Consider the following 26,184-nt stretch of genomic DNA (forward strand, 5'->3'; position numbering starts at 1 on the left):
CATTATTTTGGGAGAAGCTTCTATGCCTTTAATTTCATTAATATTATGTGCTTTTTTTCTTTTTAGGAATAATTACATTTCACACTCCATTATCTATGATTTATTTACATAAATAGTTCATATTCTTTGTATAATTACATAAATCATCTATGATAATAAAAAACAGAGATAGTTTATGTAATATATTAATGTTTCTAAAGAGTGTACGTTTAATTTTTCAAAAAGTAGAGATAATTTGTATATTGGTGTTATCGTTTTTAGTGGGTGTAAATATAATTTTTTAAAAAATATTAATGATTTGTATAATAGACGATAAATCAGGAGTGTATATGTAATTATCTATTTTTTAAAAATTTAATTGGTATTTTAACTTTTCAAGCTTTCATCTCTATCTATTGTTTATTATATGGTTGGGATTTATTACCCACAAAAATTTAATTTTATTCTTCTAGAATCTGACATAGCACCAAAAATTTATTATTATTAAGATAAATTATAATTACTTCCCCTTAAGTTTGACATAATTACGTATACACACTTGTTGTTAGAAAACTTACCAATACCCCTAATTTTAACAGTTGTCTAACAATTAGCCCAATTCGTTAAGTTTTCATCTATTTTTATGATGAACTGACCAAAATACCCTTTTAATTATTTTATTATTTTGTAATTTTTTATGGACTAAATGGATAATTTGTCTTATAATTTTTAAATTTTTTCCATCCAAAATCCATCCAATTTTTTTTTACAAATTTTTAATTTTTTTTAAAAAATACAATAAGGACAAAATTGATAATTTTATACCTCCATCCAAGAATTACATAATTTCATCAAATATCAGGGAGTATTTGTAATTTTTCAAACAACGAGAAGTATTCATAATTGTACCAAATTTCAGGAGAAATCATTGTAAATGATTAAACTGAAACATCAAGACCAGAGAAGTTATTCAAAATCATCTAGAATAATCCAGAGTAGCTGAAAACACGCTTTTACTTGAATGCCTCACCCTCAGCTATCCCAAAGTGAGTCCTATCTGCAGTCGTACAAACAAATATTTCTCTCTTCTACATTCATAAAACACCAAAAACTAATCATAAACAAAATTCAAGTTGTTACATATCCCTATTGCAACCATTCTTGTCATAAACTACCAACAACATAATTCTACAGCACGAACGCAGACGTAGGTAACCAGACGTAAGTGCAGGTCCGAACGAATATTGCCCAAAGAAATGGTAAAAGTGTTCCAACACGATGATCATCTTAAGAACTAGCTATTGCATTTTCTCAAAACAAACACATCTATGAAACAGATATCGCCCAAAGAAAGAGTAAATGTGTTCCAGTACTATCATCCTAAGCAAAATTCTGACTTGAGTCGGCAGATAATTTCAACCCACCAAAATTTTCACTGTTTCTGAATAACTGAAAAATGCTCGGCAGTAAGAAAAGAATGCACCAACCATTTGAAAGTATATACACATCGCACCAACCAAATATGCAAATAGAAAATTAGAAGTGCTGTGTAGTATATGACAGTATGAGCATTGCATTGATCAAGCATGCACCAAGGAAAATAACAAAGTACATGAAGCACCTGGAAATATAGATACAGCTGAACAACCATCATTGTTTAAATAAAATAAAATCCCCACAAAAATAGAAGTTGCAATCACTGTTCAAATTTTAAGTAAACTGTATAATTAAGCTTCAAGCTTCTATATAGATTGAGGACCAGATTTAGAAAAACTAACCTCTTCGGGGTTATAATTTAGTACACAGAGAAGGAAATAGATCTAACCGATATCACATAAATAAATCGGCAAGCGAGCTTGTCAACACTGAACACCCCAGCAAGTACATGCTACTGGACCTCTCCATCCTCACCAAACTCCCCATCTTTATTCTCCTCGTGATCAGTATTCTTATCAGAGGCATCCCAATGGTCCTTCTTGTGTCTCTTGCTTTGGCTTTCAGAATCCGCTTCCGAACTCCATGTTTGTTTCTCCTTCTCCTTCTGTCGAATTAAAAGATTTACATCTTAAAAATGTTATTCCCGTACACGAGCTGAAGGATTAATGCTTTTGACGTGTATAAAAAGTCAGATAAATGAAGATACCTGCTTGGGCTTTTTGGAATCTGAGCTGTGTCTATGAGACCTGGACCGGTCTTTCTCATCATCATCCAAACTCGTATCATCAAAAGAACCCATTCTTCGCTTCTGATGTTTCTTATTCCTTTCCTTTGACCTTTTCTTCTCTTCCAAACTGTAAGACTCGGATTCATCACTATCTGTCTCGTCTATTTTATATCTCTCTTTACCCTTTCTGCTCTCACCTCCTCTGTCTTTATTTTTTCTCTCCTTTTCCTTCTTCTCCTTATCCTTTCTCTCCTTCTCCTTCTTAGCCTGCAAAATGGCCAGTTCTTTTAGCAATTTAGAATTACAAATTTTCAAATAATATAAATAGAAATCCGAGGTATCTAGATGAAGACACAGTTAAGGACTTATACAGCAGAGAGCAGAGCAATTAACATAACTGGTGTGCTGAATTTTGTGCAACATTCACACAATGAAGTTGCTAAGCTTCAGCACATTGGGAAACGGATGGCTAATGCTTCTAATGGCAAGCCAGAGATGGCAAAAGATAATCAAGCTAGATTTGCATACCTTTTCCTCTTTTCGCTTGCGCTCCTTCCCTTTTGCCTTCTCTTTAAGTTCAATAATGACCTTATCAAAGATTTCTCGGAAAAAGCTCTCTTCCCCTATGAACCTGTCCAAGGACATATTTAACTCGATATGTAAAGCTGGTGGGGATTAAGCACCAAACACCCAAGTAAACAATGCAGAAACAGTTCATCAACATTTTGAGAAAAACCCAACATTTTCTAGATAATTGGTCAGCAGATAAAGTGTTTACCTCTCTTCAACAAGTGGTTTGCAGTCTTCCCACTTTGAAGATGATGTTATTTCCTATTTAAAAGCACAAGTTAAAGATACATAGAACAAAAATGATAAGCAAAAGCAACTGATCTGCCGATGAACTCATAGCTCTGTATACCTTTGAAGTAAAAAGGAATTCATAGATATCTTCAGCTAGACGCTTACGCTTCTTAGCTTCCTTTTCTCCTTTCTCCTTGGTAATTTCTAGTAACTCCTCAAAGATAAGCTGCAAACAGTGACTTATAAATCAGATTTTCAAGATATAAAAGAGGAGATAAGTAAATGCATAAAAACCATAACATGAATAAGTTTGAGAGTGGGTGTGTGTTTACGCGCGCGCGCACACACACACCCAAATTCTACTTGCTCTGAATCAATCTGATACAAGATCTATGTATAAATGAAGGCATTCAACAAAAACGATAACCCAAATTTGCCTCTCCCGCCTCCCGCCATGGCGCGCGCCCTAGTGCGCCATTAACTACTATGGCAGTGAGCACCATAAAACAAGCTTAGCAGGAAAGTAATTTTGGTCACTCTCCAACCCATTGGTAAACCGAATTGGTATTGTACTTTCAACCAGCAGTGGATAACCTTGTCAGTTGTCACATATCTTTGGTTAACCTTACACCAATATAATGGACATAAGAGAATATATAGGAACTTTTATCATGCATGTCTGGACAAATTTAGACTTAAGCGTAGGACTAAAAAACATATACCTGGGGACTGATTTATACTATAACCAGTGCTTCGAATGTACTCTCTTGCTTCCACGGGTTTTCAATATCCAAAACAAATAAACAGTAGGTACTAAAAGTTATGGTGGGAAACATGCATCACAATTTTTTCTCATGTTCTATGGAAGCATAATTTTGACATTATCATGCATAGAAATGATTATCAAGAGGAAAATGTTACCTTCAAGTTGATATCCGATATTGGTTTTGGGCTAATCTCTTTGGGGAGCGCACCCTTGAAGTCTTCAAAAGTCCAGTTCATTGACAAGGATATCTGGCACCATGCAGGTTTTGTAAATTGATTTGTTAGAACATAGGTACACTATGATTTGCCAGCAGGACGTTAGTTAACTGTAATAATTAGTACTAGGGAAGATTAAAGGAGAGAGGTTCAATTGACATCATTTACGGATCAGATAGCCTGAAGCTTTTTCGTGCGCAATTAGAAAGAGGCAAATAAGGTAGTCAAGCTCATTCATTCTCCAATTCAACGTGTCAGTCGGTCCAAAACGAAGAAGACATTTTAATACCTTTACACTCTTTATTGTTTCCTCTATTCTCTCCTTATCCTCCATATACTGCAATTCAATTATCAAACAAATACTTATTATGGCATTATGTCAAAGTGAAAGGAGAAAGAACAGAAGTAATCATTTTGACAGACTACAATTGTAAATTACTTTTTGCATGGGATATATGCATGATAGGATAAAAAGTGATTAAATGTGTGATTGGATTATTTAACTAAACCAGATAGGAATGACACATAAGAAATAGCAATAGCAATAGCAACAAAATGATGTGAGACTATCGGTCTATTCTACAATTTCTAGATCAATTCTCAAAACATAGATACTTTTAGAGAAAGAAATACAAAAGTAAGAATAGCCAACTTCAACTACCTGTTTCTCAAGGTCATCTATAACATCATCAAAGAGATCTTTTGCAGTAGACCCTGAGGTGTTTGAAGATACAGCCAGATAGGCAGGGGCATCTTTAACCTAAAATCATGTCGAAGTTCAAACAGAAAGCAAAAAGAATATTTTCGTCCAACCATGCGGATAAGGAAACAGAACAGAACCTTCATGCAATAGTCTCGCCAATGAGAATTGGCAGTAAGAATGCCACCGGCAACATGTTCCTCCATCAGCTTCCGAAACTCATCACGATTTTTACGCTCTGCTTTCCTCTGTTCCTCCTATTTGTTGTGCATGTTTTTTTATTGTAAGGGGAAGCAGAGATAGACAGACAGAGAAATATAGAGAGAACTGAGAACATGCTAATAATCCAGACTACCATAGGAAATCCATGAGTAACTTACCATACGCAGCTTCCTCTGTTCTTCTTCTTCCATCTCTAGATCTCGTATGTATTCCTGAAACATGCCAATTCAACTATACTAACCACATATCTGAAAATTATCATGCTGCAGATGTTTTGATTCATAATTTTATCGAAATGCAGAATAAGTGTTACTTGGAAGATTTCCAAGCGTTCTATTTTTTCAAGGCGTGAACATCTCTCATCAGCTTCTAAGCGATTCTGAACTTTTCTCCATTGACTGCTTGCCTGAGTAAATAAGGTAATATAGAAGCAAATACAGTATCTGTTGGTAAAGCATTGGAGTAAAAATAATATAAACGAAGCAGCACACCTTGATAAAGTCGCAAGACTTTAAAAATTCCAAATATTCAGCTTTATGACGTTTGTGCTCCTCCAAAGCCTTTGCCCGTTCCTAATCAAGATAAACAATGTGTAAGCAAAAAGGTCAGAGGTTTGAAAGAGTTGCATCCAATCTAATCTCTCAGAGTATAGAATGGGACTTGGGTGTTTCAGAGATGAAATATCAGAAGTAACAAAAAGAACACTTTCAGATGGCATCAATTAAGATAAGAAAATTCTCCCACACTTACGTACAGCCCAGTATATGCTCAAGGGTGCTTACTGAGTATAAATAAAAAAGAACATTCAGATACAAATGTCCCCAAAATAGAAAAATTTACTAAAAAGCAATACAAAAAATAAATAACAAAACTTTAATATAAAGAACTCCTAGCCAATAATAGACAAATTAGTCAAACCAGCAATTGGGAGCTTGGACATCCGCCTAAATCTGCTTACTAGCTAAGAGAACAGTAAATTACCTTTCTCTTAAGCTCCTCTAAATGGTCTTCAAAGAGGTCTTCGCGATCTTTAGCTCGTTCAACAGCTTGAAAACGTTCGTCTTTTTCGAACATAGATATTGCTTTGCTGAACAGTAGTCCAAGAAGTTAATATATAACAGATGACAACCATGTAAAAATACATGCCCATTTGTACACACTCATAAGAAGACGAAGACAAAGACAAAGACAGACCTCCATCTCGTCGATGACGTCAGATCTTTAGATTCCTGGGTATATCAAAGGCCACAGACATTTGAGTGAAGCATAAATAATATCTTCTTTTTTCCTCAAGATATGTGATTAGACATGCTTTTGGCATAATGACAAAGCAAAAAATCAACTTACTTGTAACATTTTCTTGAAATTTTCCCTTGCTTTCTTCTGCCTAGCTCGTTTCTCTTCAGCTTCCTGTTTCTTCTTCTGCCCAATAAACTGAAACAGAGATCATAAACACAATGAATAATCATATGCTCAAAGTAGAACACAACTGTTGGCAATTATTTGACATGAGTAACAGAATATAACCATCAAAACAACTTCATTGTTGTGATCATAAGGATTTACCTCATTGAAAGTTTGCTTTCGCTCTCCAAGAGTTTTCAGTGCACCATATCTCCGGTCATTTATTATCACTCTCATAGCCTGCTTATATTTATTATTTATGTATATAGATTTCGGACTAATAACTAGAAATTGTAAAGAAGAAGCAACAGACCTGGTCCCAGTTCCAGTCAGGCCCAACATTTGCTGTTTCCAATAGAGCTTTGAAAGCATTCTTTGCCCCCTAAGTAAAAATCCAAGGACAGAATGAGAGGAAGAGGAAGAGACAAGTTGCAATCATGTCGACTTAGATAAATGATTAACAAGCAACTTTCTTAATGGTCTTTTCCTTATTCAACTTAAGGTCTTGAGCAAAGTTACCATATACTTAATTAAGTCACAAGACACTGGCCAATCAGCTATACCTCTTTACTCTCATAGACTAAAGGTCCATGCTCTACTTTTTTCACTTCTGGTGCATTGTTGCCTCCACTTCCAGAAATTCCTGCACTTGTATCGGCTCCCTGCAGATGAATGAATGACTAATATAATGGCAGTGAAGAAATGCATCTTTTTCTACTCAGTGAAGGAGAAAAAAAAGAAATAGAACGAGTACAGAAGCCACATGTTAACCTCTACACTCTCTGCAAAAGTGTCTACAGAAGAAGGTGCAGCATCCTGAGGCGACTTATTGGAGATTCTCCTGAAATGAAACAGCATTGAAAGCAAGCCATTATTACAACCAATCACAAAGACTCCTTGCATAACATCAATAAGTAAAAGGAAACATGTGATACATTGGTGTAGACATGGAAGTGGCCATAGCAACGGGCACAGGAGGGTCTGACACAACTGTTGATGTGGCAATTTCCCCTGGAGTGTGCACTCCAGTTGCATCTGATTTTAAATTAGCAACCTCCTCTTGTATGCTTGATGATCCAGAAGCCGCTGCAAGTTCAGGATTAACAGGAGGTGTAACAGAAACTGGGCTTGACACCATTTCTGGAGCTGAGAAAGATAAATTATCTGCATTGTGGTTTGCTACTTCGGTCCCAGAAACAGAAACAGCAGCAGATGCATATGAATTTACATCCTTTATTGTCGGTGTCCCTTCACTTGAAGTCATATTAGCTCGCTCACGAGCCAACTATACACAAGTTCATGAGTGTTAAACAATGAATAGCCTAGCAAAAGTCATGATAGTTCTCTGTTGATACTTTACATGATATATATCTAGTTGATCAGATTAAATACCTTGACTTCGTCTGGAATAGCCCATTTTGATTGTTTGGTCACCTTATTAAAGTAAAACCTGTAGTAAAATCTAAGAGAGTCAGCATAATTCATGTAAACAATGTAGATATAGGATCTTTTACAACTGCAACAGAAGAAAGTCTCAAACACTGGAAAACTATTAATACAAACACCTTCTTCCCTCAGGAGTAGTGATTTCTCTCCAGTCAGTAGATGCATCAGCCCTCTGCAGTCATAAAAGCTGAATCAGTGGCACATGCAAAAAAGCAGGAGAATATCAAACTCCAGGAAAGGAATGTGTCATTTCAATGTATAGCATTACATTTTATGCAGACTTTCATGCACCAAAGAAATAATTAATATTCTCTAAATTTACTTGTTACAAACTCACATAAGACATACGAACTAGAGAAACTAAGTATTAGTAAATGATGCAAAAACTTTGAATGCCGATGCAGTATAAGAATAATAGGCCAAGTTGAAGGTCTGCCCCTTGACCCAAGTTATATAAAGTGTATATATTTCTATTTTCACTTAATATTAATATATCTTATTTCAAGAGTAAGAAAAAGTTGTCATAGACATTTGTGTCAAAGAAAAGATAGTGAAGGAACATCTCGTGCTAGTACCAGCACAATAAAGACAATGCATAACAGAAACATGGTATCTAAAGCATAGGTCAACTGTTGACTCACCTCAGTTGGCGTCATCAATTCTAAAGGCTTCTCCCATGAAGAAACCCTTGTCCTTTTGTTGTAATAGTATCTGCATTTTACATGTGCTATAATATTAACAAATGTAATAACAGAAGTAGGACAGGAATCTAAACAGGATCTTATCATGATTTTCTCAATAAAACATGTGTTTTATAACTACTTCTTGGTAAAGACTAGAGATTTAAATTTGAAAACGTCCTTTTTTTGGGTAAATACTCCAGCTTCGCTTACAACTTCACCATCTCTCCTGGAGTATTGTTAACCCATCACCACATGTCAAACCATATTTCTCCTCGTTAGAGAGAAAATGCAAACGATCAAAGATACAGAACCCAATATGCACCATGTATATAAAAAAAAGAAACAGCAATTAATGCATATACAGCATTAAAAGTAACTATATTTATTCTCTTCAACAAGGCTACAAATTTTATCTACGCAAGCTCCTCCACGACTTGCAAGAAACTAGTAATTACCCAAGTCAACTTTAATTATAGAGAAGAAGTAAACGACAAGAAAAACTGATTGACAATGAAAGGCAGTACATCGAAAAATCCATGTGCCTCGTTTTAGATCATTCAGTGCCTCCACGCGTCATGGTTAAAATCCTAAAGAAACATAGATGTGAATTCTCTAACGCTCTTTCGCATATCATGTAGAGAGAAGGAACAAAAATGGCTGTACGCTTTTAAGGGCAGCATGTTCCTGAAAGTTGGCATGTGTTTCTTTCCTGGTTAAACTTAAAAGAAACATAATGATTATCGTTCAGAGGAGTTTCACGGCAAAGCTTCCAGAAACCAATGTTATAGTTTACTAGTAAAGAATATCAAGCTCGCCAGAAAGACCACTAAAACCCACCATACATGTTCAAGAAAAGAGAGATCCTATTGCTTACCCAACAGACAGATCCTTTGCCTAGAAGAGAGAAAAAAACTACGAGCTGTAAGAAACATGCATATAATGGTTCATAATGACACGTAAATGTAAATGCATGTCTCTCCTTCCACAAATTGATCAAAAAGGTATTTGCTTTCAAAGAACAAGAGGCGTATAGTCCGTGGATGAAATGAAAACGTGAAGCATAATTTGTTACTCTGTTATTCCTATGATAAAATAAACAGTTAAACTGCTCTTATGAGGTAATTCCATTTTGTGCAGAAGCTATCAGAGTGCTGTCTCAAGTTGTAGAGACATAATCATATACATACATGGAGTCGCTATCCGGCTCAGAACAGCAATATTTAATACAAGATAGAGGGAATTCCAATCAAATTTGAAATCACAATTTAACTAGCTTAACAGTCACATACTTTTTCCCATCACGAGAGGTGTACTCTCTCCAATCTGTTTTGGCTAGGTCAGGCAGAGTATTCGTCCCCTGAAATAAAAAAAAAACATGTAGAATCTTATTTCTGATAGAAATGAGGTTATATGGCAGAACACAATTAATCACAAAAACATTTAAGTAACTTCTGTAAATTCTCATTAGACTGACCATGCTAGCACTTTGTTCCTCATTCTGCTGAGGTGTATTAGATTGCACATTTTGATTCCCACTTGGAAACCATTGTTGCGTCCCAGCATTTTGCTCACCATTCTGCTGCAAAGGAGTGACAGGCTTTATGTTCTGGGTCACAGTTGAAGACCATGTTTGTTCCCCAGCACTTTGTTCCACAGGTTGTTGCATAGGCAAAACTGGTTGCACATTCTGATTTCCAGTAGGATACCAAGGTTGCCCAACAGCGGGAAAGTTGGGAGCCTCTGTCTGGGACATCGGTAGATGCTGTGCCGTGGAGACCACATTGATTTGTTGTTGGCCACCAGATGACGAGGATAACTAAACAGAAGTGTTCAAGGATATAAATTTTGCTAGCTAGACCAATTTCATAACTAATAGAGCCAAGAAAAAGGATTACACTGTATGACACATGAGAAATTCTGGGACCACCAAAACTAGGCATGAAATTATTGGAGATTTGAGGCTGCGGAGGAGCAGACATCACAGGTCTGTTGGGCTGGAAATCTGGCGCTGGAAGTGGTGGTCCTTGTGGCAGACCATGTCCTGGAATACTGGGTCTTTGAGGGGGTGGCTGCTGTTGTGGAGGTGGCACTGCTTGAGGATACTGGATTGGTGGAGGATGTGGTGGCATTCCCATGTTTGAATGTCCACCTGCCTGAAATTGCTGAGGCGGCACTGGAACAAATGGTTGTGGTGGCGGCGGTGGAGCTACAGGTCGGAACTAAAACAAAAGAATGGATTAACAGTGTGGATATTACCAGTAACAAAATATGAAATTAGAAACAAAGTAACCTTACTTGCATTGACATGGGAGGAAGAGGATTTGGAGGACCCACATGACCAATTATATGGGGCCGAACAGGCTTTTCCCAATAATCATGTAAATGGAGACAAAAGTAATTAGTTAAGGAAGCATAGAAACAGAAAATAGTTAGACGAAAGCCGATTTCAGACCAGAAAGAACAAAAGCTAGAAGCAAGTGTATTGTGTCACCTGACTAAAAACACAGGATATCCTCAGAAGAATAGAAGATAAACAGAAAGGAATATAATGCCTTACACTCCTACTATGAGCTGTAAATTTCCTTAGAAACATAATACAAAGCCTGTCACTTTATCATGCTACAGTATGAAAACAAAGTTAAGGATTCTATGATATGGATCATATAGTTGACAAGTTAAGAGAGGAACAAATTAAATTGTTGTAAGTTTGATCTAGGAAACACAGTTGAAAAATGTATCCAAATAAGACATGTGTGACAAATCATAACTCCAAGTACTTCGGAAGCGTTCCCATTGAATTCTGACAATATCCGTGGCATTATACTACCACACTATTTGCTATTATTGCACAATTGTCAACCCCCCTTACGAAAAACGTCAAACGTCTATGCCCACACTAGAATTCCAAGGCAATAATACATACAGAAGACATGCACGAACACCTGCATGTGCATGTTTAGATGTAAGCATACATGAGCCACATTACTTCATTAGCAGCTTCGACCATAATAATTATACTTCAAATATAAATGGTTAGATAACTAAACTATCTTTTACAGGAATGGGAATAGCATTTAATCACGTTAACGTAATAATAATGGCAAACTACTTCACATGTAATAATACATAATCAACTAATGTGCACCAAATACGTCAAGAATATGTGCTTAAGTAGAAACCATTATCAAACTATATTATTAAGAAAGCATTTTAAATTTGATACCTGCATGCCTGTGGACTGGGAGTTATTGGCCATTTCAGGCAAATGACCAATTTCTGAAACAACCATGAAAAACACAAAATATTAGTAAATTAGTTTTAGAAAACTCTATATTTTATAAATTAAGAATGTGCAAATTGTCACAAGAGCTCAGTTTCATTGCAAAGAAACAAGAAGTGAGAAAGAATACGATAAAAGTGGCAGATAAAGCAATGATAAGGCTAAGACAAGTTATGTCCTCGGTTAGCACTTAATGAAAACATTAACAACTGTCAATTCAATACGCGACTGTTAATTTAGTTGTACAGGTGACCATAACATATTTTCCTTGTGAGTCATGACCACTACCAAAAGAACATACAAAACAATATCCACATATGTTCCAATATTAAAGTTTTGAACCATGCTGACAACAAGATGGAGTTAGTCATACCTAACAACCAATAAAGGGATCAAAAGAAACAGATCCGTGATAATGATAAAATACCTAGTTAGAAATGCATGCCTAGTATTTTCATACAAGCCCTTTCTGTTTCCTTGATTTGCCATAGAAATTCTATAACTAATGCATAATCAGGCTTTATTTGAAGATATATGCGGATGGCTGTAACTTAAAAAACCAGAAAGGTAAACCTCCTCTGCAGGTCCCAGTTTAAAATGGATGAAACCCAAAGAGAAAGAAGAATAGCCACTTTTTATCTAAGAACCGCATGATCTTCTTGGGGTGCATTTTTTTCGTTAAAACAAAAATCTGCATTCTCACTCCAATTCTTACATCCTAAAGTTCAATAAAAACCATAAAGAAGATCATTGAAAAACTTGAATTCAATCAAGAACATCCCTGAGTGGTGCAGCAGTTAATAAACAACTAAACCCTGCCTTGGCAGGCCAACCAAATTCTTGAAAGAAATCAACCAAGAAAAGAACAACCCACCATCTTTAAGGAAAACCCTAAAGAAACTAAAAACTGGAGGGGGGAAAAAACGTGCTGTTCTCTAGACATCTTTTACCCGAGAAAAACAAGAGAACACTTCTAAAACTTGATTCCAGAAAAAACCAACCAAGAATTCAATCAAGAAGCCAAGAATTGAACTACTCTTCAACCCAATGATAAAACAAAAAGCGCAGTTTCCATACATTCAAAAGTGAAAAACTAACAAGTTTTCATCACCCAATATTTCAAGAAAACTGGAAGGCTGAGAGCGTCAAAATGAATTACATTGGAACAGAAGAGAAGAGGTCCCGTTCTGCGAATGCAGCCGCAGGCCGCTGTAATACATATAACAGAGGGAGAGAGGAGCGGACCAATTAATGCAGATGAATGGGATTGGAACGTAACGCAGGTTTGGTAGTAATGATAAATGATTCTGAGGGTATATATATAACATGGGACAGAGAGTTTTTGGGTGGGTTTTTGGGGCAGTCTTGACGAGACGAAACTGTAACCCACTGGAATATTTATATATGCCCTGACAAAAAACCCATCCACGTGAAGTTTCATCACTCTCCGCTTTCCCCTTTCAGCATTCTTGCGGCGGAGATTGTGCCTTTATACACCTGCTCTGTTCTTGCACTCTTCTTCCATTCAAATTTCCATTTCCTTTTTTTCTTTTTGGGCTTTCTTCTTCTTGGGACTTTCTTTTTTATTTTCTACTCAATGCCCTTTTCTTAAATTTTCAAAGATTTTTTCCTGATTTTAGTTGCTCAAAATTGGGTCTTTCTTTGTGAAGAAAATAACCAAAAATTGTTCAGACAATGGTATTAATAGTATTAAGGTTTCTTGATTATGTGTCTTCTATGTACTATGTCCAAATATGAGTTCTTTTTTTAATGCCTTAAGCTGAATTTCAACAATGCAATAACAGGCACTCAAATTATGTAATTCAATCAACTCAATTATGAGTATACATACAACATAAAATGTTCATCGGCTTGCTATTTACAAATGTCCGTCCTCTATCTGGGAACAATGAGTAAGGAAACTCATGGAAGAATACACAAGCTAGAGGAAACCGGTCATCTCCCGACAGAGTAACCTAATCTTTTGCAGGGATATCGCCTTTCCTGGAAGAAGCACGAACAGGCAAGGCACCAAAATGTACTTATACTCAAGCCACCGGTAGATTACAGCCATGCCTGTGCATGGAAAAGTTAAGTAACTGTTAGGTATGTCGTTTCATGAACACACCAAGACGCCCCAAAGAGTTTTCTAGGATGTCGGATTGGTGTCTACAACATAAAGCAACTAGTTGAAAAGGGTAAATTTGGAGAAATATATTTGTTTGTATTGATTGAGCAGGCGATCCTTTGGCACCTTAACTGCAATATCATAAAATTCTTCGAATCTATAGATTTTAAAATTCACTGCTCCTGCCAATTTATGAAGTCAAAATTAAACAACTATGATGCCATCATACTCGTCTAGCAGGAAGACAACATAGCTATTTAGAGTCGAAACAAATATTCATTCCTGTAGCTTGTGTGCCCTGGAAAGATCAACAGATATAAATATCATTTATTTGTAGGTGGATATAGAGGGCAGTGATTACAACTGCCTGACAGAAAAGGAAAGCCGTTAAGAAACGACAATTATACTGTCATGAAGCCGATCAGGGCTATTAATTTTAACCTTAACTTGGACTTATAAATACCAACAAAGAATAATATAAAGTTCATGCAAGATCAAGATAAAAAAGTTGAGCGTGCAAAAGAAGAAACCTCAATTATGATGCATCTCCAATTGCAGATGGCACCAAATCCACATGATTATCTGTTCACGGCCCAATGACATGTTGTATAAGCAAACCAAGAGGATGTTCGCGGAAGGAGCAGAGACGTTATGTAGCCATACACATTAGTATGTTGAACAGGTTGCGAAGCAAGGGATGTAATGCATAAAACAGACATGAACCAGATTGCGTGGCTCACGAGTATCTACTGCATGAAGGAGTACAAAAGTAGCATGGTAATTATGTAGATATGCATCACAAGCTCATAAACTGCAGTCATCTTTTGAACTAATTAATTTGACAAATGATTCTGGCACATACTTAGAAACTGCCAACCTGGTCAAGAATCCATCCAATGAGGCGCGGCATCAGCCACACGAACATCAATGGCTGCAGAGCTTGTGGCATAATAAGCCCCAGCAATAATCCCAAAGTTCTGAAAAATAATGCCTTAAGGGTAGGCATTCAAAGATTTAGGTAAAAATCAATATGTTAGTGTGCAAAATTACAAGCAGTGAAGCACTAAAGCTAAGTTAGCAACTAGGTTATATTTGGTTTCGCATCAGAACTCTGCTGTTTCTTCAAGAGATCGACTCAAATTATATCGAACATCTGACAAATTGTTATTCGACCTGATCACCTGACTGGTGTTATGATTTCCTTGTCTCCATTGGCCTGTAAAATTAATAGAATATGTAGTGTAAATATTTGAGATATTTAATGACCAAAAAAACTAATAGTTGAAGTTGGCATTCTACTAACATCCTTGATTGGCGTCATCTTAAAAGTGGTGAATCATCCATATGAATAGGAAGGTGAGCCCGTGGATATGTTGAAGAAGCCAATGATTGCCCTTTGGAATACTTCCTTGTTTCCAAGCTTTGAACTTCACCTGTTCCTCTCATCCCTTTCTTTGCAAACCTGTCATATCTGAAGGGTAATCACCAATCAAATCGAGCTCCATTTCCCAATCCTGAGAAAATGGCTTGTCTTGGTAAATACACTCAGCGCCAACAAGTGAATCAAATTGCCCATAAGCACCAGCCAAGCTGGAATTTGCCTTGTGCTGATAAATTAATGTTGCAACTCCCAACAAAGCCAGAGAGAAGAAAAGAATACCCAGGATAGAATGCTTATGAAATTTGTCTACTGATTCTCCAATTCCGTGAATCCAGCATCTCCCAACTTTGTATACAATGGTTTAGTGAGTCAACTTTTCTTGGGCTTTCTTTCTTCAGTAAAGTAATAACAGGGCTGACAGAAAAACCAAGATGTTTGTCACACCACAAAACTTCTCAACTGTAGGTCTTTCAGATATTACCCAGTTTGGCTTCAGTTTTACTTTCCTGATCCTGCAGTATAGCGCCTAATTGATCGTCATTGAACTTTTAGCCAGATTGTTCAGTTGCAATACAAGAGACAACCTCTTTTTCACTCTCAGCAGTTTGCAAGCATTACCAAGCTCTATTCCAGAGGATATTTCTTCAGTTTCTAACATGTCATCATGTTGTGCGCCGAGTTCCTTCTCAAAGATCTCACTGGATCAGGTTCAGCATATGCTTCCTCTTGGAATGAGTCTATTACAACGTTTGCTCCACAAACTTGTCTTCTTCAAGATTCTAAGAATTCCTCCTTGATTGGACTCTTCAGAAAGTCGTCCTCGTTCCAAACATCATATTGCTGAGCTAGTTTTCCACCTTCACTGATCTCAATATTCAGCTTAGAGATAAAAGACATAAATTGTACCTGAGAACTGATCAATATGTCTTGTTGGCTTATAAAAGTTAAACTTTTGCAAACAACATAATTCTTAATTGGTCATCTAAAACACTGCAATCGGATAAGCCAACCTCTTTGAGAACAAGCTCATTGAGGGCGGGACAAGGGGTGAGAGAAATTGTTCCACATGCAATTAAGAAAGTCAGAATTACTGAGAAGAATGTTAATCTAGAGAGGGGCCCATAATTTCTCTTCCTCTTTATGTGCCAAATTATCCTAAAATATTTCATTATTGAAAGTTGTACTGATTGGTGAGGATTGATAAGGTTCAGAACAATGAGGTTTCTCTTCAGTTCCTCTGCTTTTATTACCATGCCAGCTGAAGAAACCTCCAGCTCTTCCTTCTTCCTTAAATCTTCGTCAGGACCCTGCCAGACTATTCTCGGACTGTGTAAAGTCTTCAGAGATAATTTATGCCATAACACTATCTTCTGCTTGAGTGCATCTGGATCCAACCCATTTTCTTTGTTCAAGAGAATTTCGATTCTGGGGTCCGGTTTCTAATGATGAAATTTGGCTCTTGGAGATAAGTAATCGGTTTTAGGATCACAGAGAGGCAAGGAAGGATGGAAATCTAGCAGTGTTATAGAGAACAAGGGGGACGAAAACGAAGCCTTGTTCTTTAAACTTGAACCCATATAGTTAGTATCAAAATCAGCAATGCGCCTCAACCTTTGGCCCCTTGAAAGGTCTGGAAATTGGAAATAGCCTCTCTTTACACTGAATTTTAGTCCAAATAACCTGCAATGTTAATCTGGTTCTGACCAGAGTCTATTTCAAGTTTTGACTCCAAAGCTTCATGAATTGAAGACAAGTCATAGGAAAACATGCTTTTCCATCGGACAATAAGGTTGAGGTCCGAACAAGACCGTTTTCTCTCCAAAAAGACTTTCTTTCTGGGTATGGGCTGAACTTTGAGGCTGATGAAATCGTAGGGAACATGAATTTCTTACAATCTCTTTTCGGAGTTTTGCCGGTTTTGAACTGTGATCTTTCTCATTGTTCCTTTTTTCTTGAAAACATTTCAAACAAGAAACTGTGCCTTCTTTCCCCACCGAACTTCTTCTTAGATACTCCGATTATTCACCACATACACACAACCCAAAATCAAAACCCAGTCCTGAAAACAGAAAATACGAAAAACCCAGAGGAAAAACTGAAGCGAAATCAAGAAACACTAACAAACTTGACGGACTATTTTTGCCTCTGAAACTTCTCCGGGTGCCTCGGAGAAATTGAAGCGATCCTGTTCATGGCGTCGGAGACTGACACTATCTTTGTGGACTATGTTTCTCGTTGGGAATAGTGGTCCATCTGCAGAGGTTTTTTCACAATTTTGACATTTTGTGTACATACTAGCACCAAAAGCGCGCACAAATTTTTAAGTATAAGTATAAAAACAAAATAAAATTAAATAAAATTCTTTAATCCCTTTTAATTTTTTCCTTTCTAATCAGCACTATTATGATCATTTCAAATACTCCTCGTTGAAAACATACAATTAACCATGAATTACAATAAACATGGCAAAGACCAACTATGCAATATAATATATAGGAAGTCAATGCTTCTATGTCAACTCATTCTATCTACATAATAAATGAATTCCAAGTCATAGATATATAATTTTATTTTATTTACATTTAAAAGAACTTTTGTATTTGTCTTGACTTACAGTTAAAAAACTATGCGTGTGAGTACCGTGAGCGTTAACTGCGACTAATTACTTCAATAAAAGCTCTTCCGAACACCCACTAAATGATTTGACGAATCCAACATATCATTATTCAAATATATTTAAATCATTACTGGGCTTATAACAAGTATTAATTAAATCAAATTTGAGTCGGGCTTGATTAATTTGATATTTGTAAATACATTTTATTGTTTTGCACTAATCGAATTGAATTTTTTTTGTTCAAGTTTGGTTTGTTAAGTTTAACAAATTAAATCTAAACGAACTTTTATCGATTGATTCCAATCAAGTATCGAGTAATTTGAATTATGTTAAAATTGCAACAAGCTTCCAATGATTTGATAATTATGAATAAACCCTTGTTGTTTAAAAAAATATCAATAACCCAGTATTATTTGATAAAATTATGCAATTTATGAAGAGGACTGGAATGAAATTGTCAACTTTCTTTTTCTTTTTTTTTTATATTTTTAAAACATTTAAATATTTACAATTTGGCAGAGATGGATATAAAAGAATTTGTTCACTTTATTCATAAAATAATTCAAAAAAATTTATAAAATAATAAAATTGTAATTCATAATTGTTATGGATATTTTGGTTAATTAAAAAAATAAAATGTTTCAAGAGACTAAGAAATTAGACTAATTGTCGATCATTCATTCAAATTAAAAAGTAAATAATTTTTTAAATAAGTATAATTATAATTATATTTAAATTTATGAAAAAACTGGTCGTAAGTTACTATTAATTTATTTTTGACCCTTTTAGTTAACTTGTAGGATCCGAACTGAACTATCGGACCCCCGAGATTTCCAACGGATAACTCTCCCGAATCCTTAAACCCTCGCAATTGCAAAAGATAAGCCTGTTTAATTCTCTCTCTTCTCCACCTTCGCCATGTCCCTTCTCCTCCGCTCCCTCCCCGCCGTGGCCCTTCGCGCCAGGTCCTCCGTTCTTATACCTCTCCCTCTTCTCTTCCTCCCTTTCCGGCGCCCCAAATTGACTCCGTCTGAACTCCTACGGAGACGCGCTTTTTCCTCCGTATCTGCTTCTGCTTCCTCTTCCGAAACTCTCAGTGTCCCCCCTCCCACACAACCCCTCTCTTCCTCCGCTGACACCAATGTAAATTCACTCGAATGGGTCGGCCGCACTGCTTTCTGCGGTGAATTGTCCGAACCTGACGTTGGCAGACGGGTTCGCCTTTGTGGGTGGGTGGCCCTCCACCGTGTTCATGGTGGTCTCACTTTCCTTAGTCTCCGTGACCATACCGGAATTGTTCAGGTTCATTTTCTTCTACTTTTCCCCCTTTTCTCTGTACATTCATTTATTCTGTCGATTAATTCTGATTGTTGTCTTTGATGATTTCTTCTTTTCATCTTGTTCCCTTTTTTGTCTTTTGAAAATATGATCAGGTTACTACGCTTCCAGATGAGTTCCCAGAGGCTCATTTGGTTGTGAATGACTTGAGGCTCGAGTATGTAATCGCAGTGGAAGGTGTAGTTAGGCTGCGGCCAATTGAGTCAATCAATAAAAAAATGAAGACTGGCTTCATAGAGGTGAATTTTCCCTTGGTTTTCTGCTACATTCTGAGGCGCATTTATTTGTAAATGCATAAGTTACTTGCAGCCGGGCTCCTTGTGGAGCACTTAAAATCTAATGGGTTAACTTTGTTCAAGATGGTACGGGCCTCTTTCGTGCTTTTGTGGTTAAACTCTAAAATAGCAAAGAAATTATATTATTTTCTCAGAGCTGGTTAATCAATTATAGACGATAGGCTGCAGTGGGATTTTCTTTGCAGAAATGAAGGATAGGAGAGAACTTTCCCTTGAGAACCTAGTCCTTTGTACTTTGTTATTTGCCAAGACATGAGCTAATGAAAATGGTTTAGACTGATCAACTACCACTTCTTTAATCAGTTTCATGCACTGGTTATACGCCCAGGTTGCCGCAGAGCATGTCCATGTGTTGAATGCAGTGAGATCTAAGTTGCCTTTTTTGGTTACTACTGCAGACGATGCCAAAGATTCAACTAAAGAGGAAATCAGACTGAGGTAATCCTCGTACCATTTTGACTCTGCGGTCAGTAATTGGTATGCTAAATTGTAAAATTTTCCCTAGATTGTTTCTATGTTTATTTTTTCAAGAAAACATTTGACTATAAAGTACATGATCAAGTGAAGATTTTAATTGTATATCTTCAGCATTTAAAGTTTGTGCGCTGCAGTTATATTGCCATTCCTGGAGTTGATCAGTTGGATGAATGAGTCAATATGCTACAGTTCTCACTATAAAGATAATTTATGAATCTCTCATTCTGCCAGCTGCAAATTATCGATGTGAAAAGTAAATTGGTGTTTGAATATTTTTAGCTTTCCATTTCATGGCATTAAAAATTGATTGAAGTTACTTGATGTTGTTCAAGATTGATATTATCTTGCTTATGCTCTGTGCTTGTTTCTTGTTGGGAATGAGGGTTGGAGGTCGTGAGACAAGGAATGACCATGATTTTGTAACATTATGAGAGACTTCAGTTTTAGTAGTAAAGAGTTTGCCCCTTCACTTTCAATCTTCATGAAAATTCTATTTACTTCAACTCCTCTTCAATGTTTCGTCTATGGCCAACTTATGAAAAAAAGTAGGCCCATCTGTTCTATGCTTTCACTAACAACAACTATATTAATTAGAATAAGTGCTCCGTAGGGAAAGGAAAACTTACTTCTGATTCAGAGGCCTGCAGATGCTACTATGGTTGTTTTGTTAAGAATTTGAGTTCTATAATCATTGCCATATCTAACTAACTAAAAAGCTTCACTTTCTGACTTTCACACAGATATCGTTGCCTTGACTTACGACGTCCTCATATGAATTCCAATATAATGTTGCGGCATAGAGTGGTGAAACTCATTCGACGATACCTTGAGGATGTGCATGGTTTTGTGGAGGTATTCACTCTGTTTCTCAGTTCATTTGAATGATACGATGAATACCAAATTAAGCTTATTTATACAAGAAAATGCAGATATTGAAGTGTGCTTCTGTATCTAGTGTAATTCTTGGTGTTGATCCTGACCTCTTAATGGCTATAAGGTAGATCGAGACTCCAATTCTCTCTAGATCCACTCCAGAAGGAGCAAGGGATTATTTAGTGCCATCGAGAATTCAGGTATCTTTTACTAGTTTATTTCAGATTGAACTGCTTGAAGTTAAAATTTTCATACTCTGGTATTGAATGGACTGTTGGTTCATATGCTTGAGGGAAAAGATCAGTACTTTGTAATGCATTGCCTCAATTTTCCCTTCATCATTGTTATGATGTTATTCTTCCTTGAGTTAATTAAGGTAAGGGTCAATGTTACCGTGTTACACCCTAATTTTGGCTTCACTGACTGCATACTATATCCATCATTTGTGTGCTTGAGATTGTTACGATGTACCATTCAATCATATTTTGTATTGAAATTCCCTTTCCATGCTGTTTTAATGGAAATATGCTAAATCAAATGTTTTGCTCATTACTATGAGTATTTTCTGGCTTTATTCTTTTATTGACTTGCTTAGCTATGGGAAAATTGTTCAACTCTATGATAAAAATGGCTTCTAAGCGGAATTTGTTTCTTTAGAATAAAAGAACACGTCTTTTTTGGGGCACTGCAACTACATCAAGAGGAGTTTAGTTCTACAATCATCATACTTTTGTCTTCTCATTAATCTGTTGAGTAAGTGATTTTCATCATGGAATGAAGTTCTGATGCTTTCGTCTTCTCTATGAAGCCTGGAACATTTTATGCTTTGCCTCAAAGTCCACAGCTCTTCAAGCAGATGCTAATGGTCTCTGGTTTTGATAAATACTACCAAATAGCAAGGTATTAAATTTGTTTATCAGATATTTGATCTTTCATTTCTTTTTCTTTTGCGTACCATGCTTCTTGTTACATCACTTTTTTTAAGCTATCAACCTACCATTTGTGCTGCACCAATTTCCCCCACTTGCAATTTGCAATCTAGGTAGTGCCTATAATTTTGGTTGGTGTCCTGAATTCCAAGCAAAAAATTCTTTTAGTTTATCTTGGACGAGTACTCACATTCTGCAGATGTGCTTGCATTGGAATGAATACGTCTATCTAACATGAATATGATACAGATTCATGTTTGTATTATTGCTTTGCAGATGTTTCAGAGATGAAGATCTAAGAGCAGATAGGCAACCCGAATTTACACAGCTGGACATGGAAATGGCGTTCACCCCTCTTGAGAACATGCTGACACTCAATGAAGATTTGATTAGAAAGGTTTGTTAGATTGGTCATGGATTCATCAATATTTCGTTAGTGCTGGAGGTCTAAAGATGCCAATGAAAGATTGATGTATAATAGAATGGAGTTTAATTGAGAAGAGTCCTGAGAATAGTATATCTTATCTGGCCTGTGTTTGCTAATAGGTTTGTGGGCCTAGAACTTGGTCAGACCAGTCTTTGATTAGGGGGCCCAGACTCCAGTTCTGGTTGATCAATGCCTAATTCGCGTCCTTATGCTATAAATTCAAATTCTTCAACTGCAATTAACTATTATAGTTAGTCTAGTGAAGACATTTTCTTGCATAATTTTCTATTGGATTTCTTGGAGCTTCAAAAGTGTAATGTAAACAGAATTACTTGTTAGTCCTGAAAATAGTTAGCTTTGTTTTTCATGGATGCTAAGGTTGGTAACTGGTGGCATTCCTTTTGACACTGGTATGTTGGCTCGTGTGTTCCTTATTATGTGGATATTTCGTTATATTCTACAGTTACTGATATACAATAGATTGTTTTTTCCAATTATATAGGGCCAGTGGTGACCAAATAAAATTTATTGCAGGTTTTCCTGGAGATCAAAGGAGTTGAATTGCCAAATCCTTTTCCGAGGCTCACATATTCTGAAGCTATGAGAAGATATGGTTCAGACAGACCAGATATGCGTTTTGATCTTGAATTAAAAGATGTAATCTCCTTGTTGATATGTCTTACTGTTTTGTTGTCATTTGTATTGGCTTGGTAAGGAAATTATCCTGTCTGACTGTTGGATTTAACAAATTCTAATTCATCCTCCTTATAGGTGGCTGGTTCAATTTAATTGCATGTGACTTAAGTGTATCAAGAACATTTATATTGGTTTTTTATTTATTTTTGTGGGTTTTTTGATGAAATTGTGTTGCATCTGCAGGTATCTGATGTTTTTAGGAACTCCTCCTTCAAAGTTTTTGCAGATACCTTGTCTAGTGGGGGTATTATTAAAGCAATATGTGTTCCTTCAGGAGCCAAAAGCTACTCAAATAGTGCTCTAAAAAAGGGAGATATCTACAATGAAGCTATTAAATCTGGAGCAAAGGGTTTACCATTCTTAAAGGTCTCAAATGATGGTAACAAAGATGCACCTTATACATCATATGTGCATTGCATGTCCTTGCAAAAGTTGCCGTTATCGACATAAATATACTATTGCAGGCACCCTTGAAGGCATTCCTGCATTAGTATCAAGTTTGGACACCACTGCTCGAAATCAATTACTGAGACAGTTATCCGCTGATTCTGGGGATCTAGTACTGTTTGCTGTGGGTAACCATGCATCAGTTAACAAAATTTTAGATAGGCTGAGGCTTCATGTAGCGCATGAGTTGGGCTTGATTGATCCTGTAAGTCGTTGGCTTGTAACTTTTTCTCTCATGAATTTAACTGAACAAGATTTCCTTGATTAGCTCTTTTCTTCTCTAACTGTTATATTGTTTATCTCTGTGGTTATTAGTCAAAGCACTCGATCCTCTGGGTTACTGATTTTCCAATGTTTGAGTGGAACGAATCTGAGGAAAGGCTTGAGGTTTGTGCCATGTTCCTATTATCTCAATTTCATTTCAGCAGAAATATTGAGAAAGAATATTGCTTAACACACACCTTGTTAGTTTTCATTTGTGTTACGATGAAACATAGAACTGTAATATTGGCGGCTGCAACACAATTTGATCTCATTAAACTTGATTTTGCTCTAAATTCAGATATTTGAGCTTTATTGTGATGTCAGAATATCTTAGTCCATTAGTATGACTACCTTTGTTGTTTATCTGGATAAATAATAATTTGTTTTTTGTATTTGTCAATTACTGAAGTTAGTAGGTGCATTTACTTGGATGCTGATTTGGGTGGAAATATCGTGGTATAATTGTCATGTGTGGGTTGCTTCCTTAATGATAAAGCTGAAAGCATGTACTGTACCGTCAAGTTCTAAAGGTGGCTAAAGAACTTGGGGATGTTCTAACTTGGTTTTTATTCCTTTTTTAGGCCTTGCATCATCCTTTCACCGCCCCTAACCCTGATGATATGAAGGACCTTGCCTCTGCCCGTGCCTTAGCTTATGACATGGTCTACAATGGTGTTGAGGTACATGAGTCTTGATTTGCTTTAGAAGTAGCAGTTCAAATTATGAGAAAAACACTTTAAAATGTGTTTTACTTTCTTTTGTCAGATTGGTGGAGGAAGCTTGAGAATTTACAAGAGGGAGGTGCAAGAAAAGGTTTTGGAAATAGTTGGAATTTCTCGTGAACAGGTGAGCAGATCCTTGTGCTCTCCAAGTATGCTGTTTAGAACTGAGATCACCACAGAAGGTTTTATTGTTTTCTGATTATAGAAACCGTTTGAACTTTTTGGAATTTTGGCTGCTTTTGTAGATTGTAAAGCAAGATTAACTTTTTGTTACCTATTTACATTGTAAAGCGATAGTGTGTCATAAATTTTCTTTAGGGAGATTGACCAGATGCTCATTTCAATTTCGGCTTCCCATCTTGAAATATTTGGTTCTCCTTTTCTTTCCCAAGAATGACACGTAGGAAAGAAAGGGAAATAACTTCTAATATGAGTTGACAAAAATTCAACAACTTCAGGCTGTACATATCAAATTGAAATTCAATCAATGTAAGTTTTTGTACGATTACATTATGTGTCCCCTTAATTTTTTCTGTAGGCTGAAGCGAAGTTTGGGTATCTTTTGGAGGCTCTGGACATGGGTGCTCCTCCTCACGGTATTTACTGACTTTATTCTGGAAGTATCTAAAATCATAAATATCCTGCTTATGTCAAATGGGGCTTACAGATCTATGTGTCTGCCTACATGAAAATTGAAATTAATAGAACATAACAAACGCAGAAGGTACCAGGGAAATCAGCATTTGGGAGATTTGAGCTTGTTTTACCAGAATTGGTAGAAAGCTACATGTTATCAACTATTGGCATTTTGTATTTTTGTTCAATCAACTATAGGGATTTGCTCAGGTGTTGGAAAATATTCATGTCTGGGAAAAGATAATTTTAATTGAAGAAAATAGCAGCATATATCAGAAGATTATTTTGATTAATTGAACTTCTTAAGGATGGAGGATTTTTCTAATTGCTTGATATGTAGGTTATTTGGATCTAGTCTTATGACTGGTATGCTATTGTGCAGGAGGTATTGCTTATGGGTTGGATAGACTGGCGATGCTATTGGCAGGTACGAATTCCATAAGGGATGTTATAGCTTTCCCAAAGACGACGACTGCCCAATGCGCCCTTACTCGTGCACCCTCTGATGTTGATCCCCAGCAGCTGAAGGATCTCTCTTTTCAGACAACCATAAGTTCTTGAAACATATTCTTTTCATCAGTTTTTTACGACCTATCTCCAAAAGAAGGTGATGACAATTGTCTTCATATTGCATAGAACATTCGGATCTCATTTTTTTCCTAAAGATAACAGATCTTCTGAAGCAAGTCTTGATTCAGGCGTTATACGCTAATGGTGCATGGTTTTCTCAAATATTGCTTGAGATAGATACTGTATGACGGCAGATGTACACTAGCTATTACCATGTATGATGCAACTAATTGTTTTGTCAAGTAAATATGTGCTCCACATGTATGACAAAGTTGTGATCCCCTGAATGGGACTCTCTGTACCTACATACTGATGTTTCTTGGTAGCACTAATAAATTATTATGATCTTGGCTTTTCCTGGTAGAAAAGATGCTTCTGACGTGTACTTGTGATGTAGCTCACTGATCATTTCCCACCTGCTTATTGTGCAGTACATGCAAAGTTTATGGGAAATGTTCATCAGTTCTTCTCCCGACGTTTATGATTCTCTTCGTCGTACTGAATTATTAGGTTCGACTGTTGGAAAAATTAAGATGAATTACAATGACCCTCTTGCGAGGATTTAACATAATTGTGGATATTTTTTTGTCATTTGAAAAATTGTAAGTATGTTTCTAACGTTTGATTGAATTACGTAATTTTTGGATGACGTTCAAAATTGTCAATTTTACCTCACTGGATGTTTTTTTTTCTTTTTTTTTTCCCCAAAAAATAAATTAAAAA

At 36.3% G+C, this 26,184-nt stretch overlaps 2 protein-coding genes across 5 annotated transcripts; one reads left to right on the top strand and one right to left on the bottom strand.

Moving 5' to 3' along the window:
* Nucleotides 1-1,613: 1,613 nt before the first annotated feature.
* LOC105172659 (pre-mRNA-processing protein 40A) lies at nucleotides 1,614-17,463 on the bottom strand. 3 transcript variants are annotated; one of them, XM_011094177.3, is made up of 31 exons: nucleotides 15,092-17,463; nucleotides 14,651-15,004; nucleotides 14,319-14,537; nucleotides 11,604-11,656; nucleotides 10,676-10,741; nucleotides 10,276-10,599; nucleotides 9,855-10,196; nucleotides 9,670-9,737; nucleotides 8,339-8,408; nucleotides 7,817-7,869; nucleotides 7,644-7,701; nucleotides 7,187-7,536; nucleotides 7,023-7,092; nucleotides 6,815-6,913; nucleotides 6,565-6,633; nucleotides 6,414-6,491; nucleotides 6,195-6,281; nucleotides 6,042-6,076; nucleotides 5,829-5,934; nucleotides 5,339-5,419; nucleotides 5,161-5,253; nucleotides 5,006-5,059; nucleotides 4,766-4,882; nucleotides 4,587-4,685; nucleotides 4,215-4,262; nucleotides 3,866-3,958; nucleotides 3,063-3,170; nucleotides 2,922-2,974; nucleotides 2,672-2,774; nucleotides 2,123-2,410; nucleotides 1,614-2,020 (listed from the first exon to the last, which is right to left on the bottom strand). In XM_011094177.3, exons 4-31 carry the CDS (start codon nucleotides 11,634-11,636, stop codon nucleotides 1,868-1,870), a joined length of 3,198 nt encoding a protein of 1,065 aa, XP_011092479.1. In that variant the 5' UTR covers nucleotides 11,637-11,656; nucleotides 14,319-14,537; nucleotides 14,651-15,004; nucleotides 15,092-17,463; the 3' UTR covers nucleotides 1,614-1,867. The 3 variants fall into 3 exon arrangements, with proteins under 3 accessions (XP_011092479.1, XP_011092480.1, XP_020552880.1); XM_011094178.3 differs by lacking the exons at nucleotides 14,319-14,537; nucleotides 14,651-15,004; nucleotides 15,092-17,463 and adding an exon at nucleotides 12,820-13,319; XM_020697221.2 differs by lacking the exons at nucleotides 4,215-4,262; nucleotides 14,319-14,537; nucleotides 14,651-15,004; nucleotides 15,092-17,463 and adding an exon at nucleotides 12,820-13,321.
* A 1,181-nt stretch (nucleotides 17,464-18,644) lies between these two features.
* LOC105172658 (tRNA synthetase class II (D, K and N) family protein) lies at nucleotides 18,645-25,829 on the top strand. Of its 2 annotated transcripts, XM_088886152.1 has the most exons (15): nucleotides 18,645-19,088; nucleotides 19,220-19,363; nucleotides 19,749-19,858; nucleotides 20,638-20,749; nucleotides 20,899-20,970; nucleotides 21,579-21,670; nucleotides 21,976-22,096; nucleotides 22,661-22,783; nucleotides 23,006-23,201; nucleotides 23,287-23,474; nucleotides 23,585-23,656; nucleotides 24,115-24,213; nucleotides 24,299-24,379; nucleotides 24,794-24,851; nucleotides 25,274-25,829. In XM_088886152.1, the coding sequence occupies exons 1-15, from the start codon at nucleotides 18,705-18,707 to the stop codon at nucleotides 25,450-25,452; spliced, it is 2,031 nt and encodes a 676-aa protein (XP_088742278.1). In that variant the 5' UTR covers nucleotides 18,645-18,704; the 3' UTR covers nucleotides 25,453-25,829. The 2 variants fall into 2 exon arrangements, with proteins under 2 accessions (XP_088742278.1, XP_088742279.1); XM_088886153.1 differs by lacking the exon at nucleotides 18,645-19,088 and having other exon boundaries at nucleotides 19,225-19,363; nucleotides 19,724-19,858.
* Nucleotides 25,830-26,184: the final 355 nt, after the last annotated feature.

Source organism: Sesamum indicum, linkage group LG10, assembly GCF_026168435.1.
Source record: "Sesamum indicum cultivar Baizhima isolate 11 linkage group LG10, ASM2616843v1, whole genome shotgun sequence".
NCBI lineage: Eukaryota > Viridiplantae > Streptophyta > Magnoliopsida > Lamiales > Pedaliaceae > Sesamum > Sesamum indicum.

What these genes read in the sequence shown, in the direction of transcription:
- LOC105172659 (XM_011094177.3), bottom strand. Translation starts at nt 11,636, where the DNA reads ATGGCCAATAACTCCCAGTCCACAGGCATGCAG. An exon ending in GAAAGCAAACTTTCAATGAG is followed by an intron (nt 6,282 to 6,413) that starts GTAAATCCTTAT and finishes TCTCTGTTTCAG; the next exon opens with TTTATTGGGCAGAAGAAGAA. An exon ending in AAACCACTTGTTGAAGAGAG is followed by an intron (nt 2,775 to 2,921) that starts GTAAACACTTTA and finishes GTCCTTGGACAG; the next exon opens with GTTCATAGGGGAAGAGAGCT.
- LOC105172658 (XM_088886152.1), top strand. Translation starts at nt 18,705, where the DNA reads ATGTCCCTTCTCCTCCGCTCCCTCCCCGCCGTGGCCCTTCGCGCCAGG. An exon ending in ATGAAGATTTGATTAGAAAG is followed by an intron (nt 22,097 to 22,660) that starts GTTTGTTAGATT and finishes AATTTATTGCAG; the next exon opens with GTTTTCCTGGAGATCAAAGG. An exon ending in TGGTCTACAATGGTGTTGAG is followed by an intron (nt 24,214 to 24,298) that starts GTACATGAGTCT and finishes TTCTTTTGTCAG; the next exon opens with ATTGGTGGAGGAAGCTTGAG.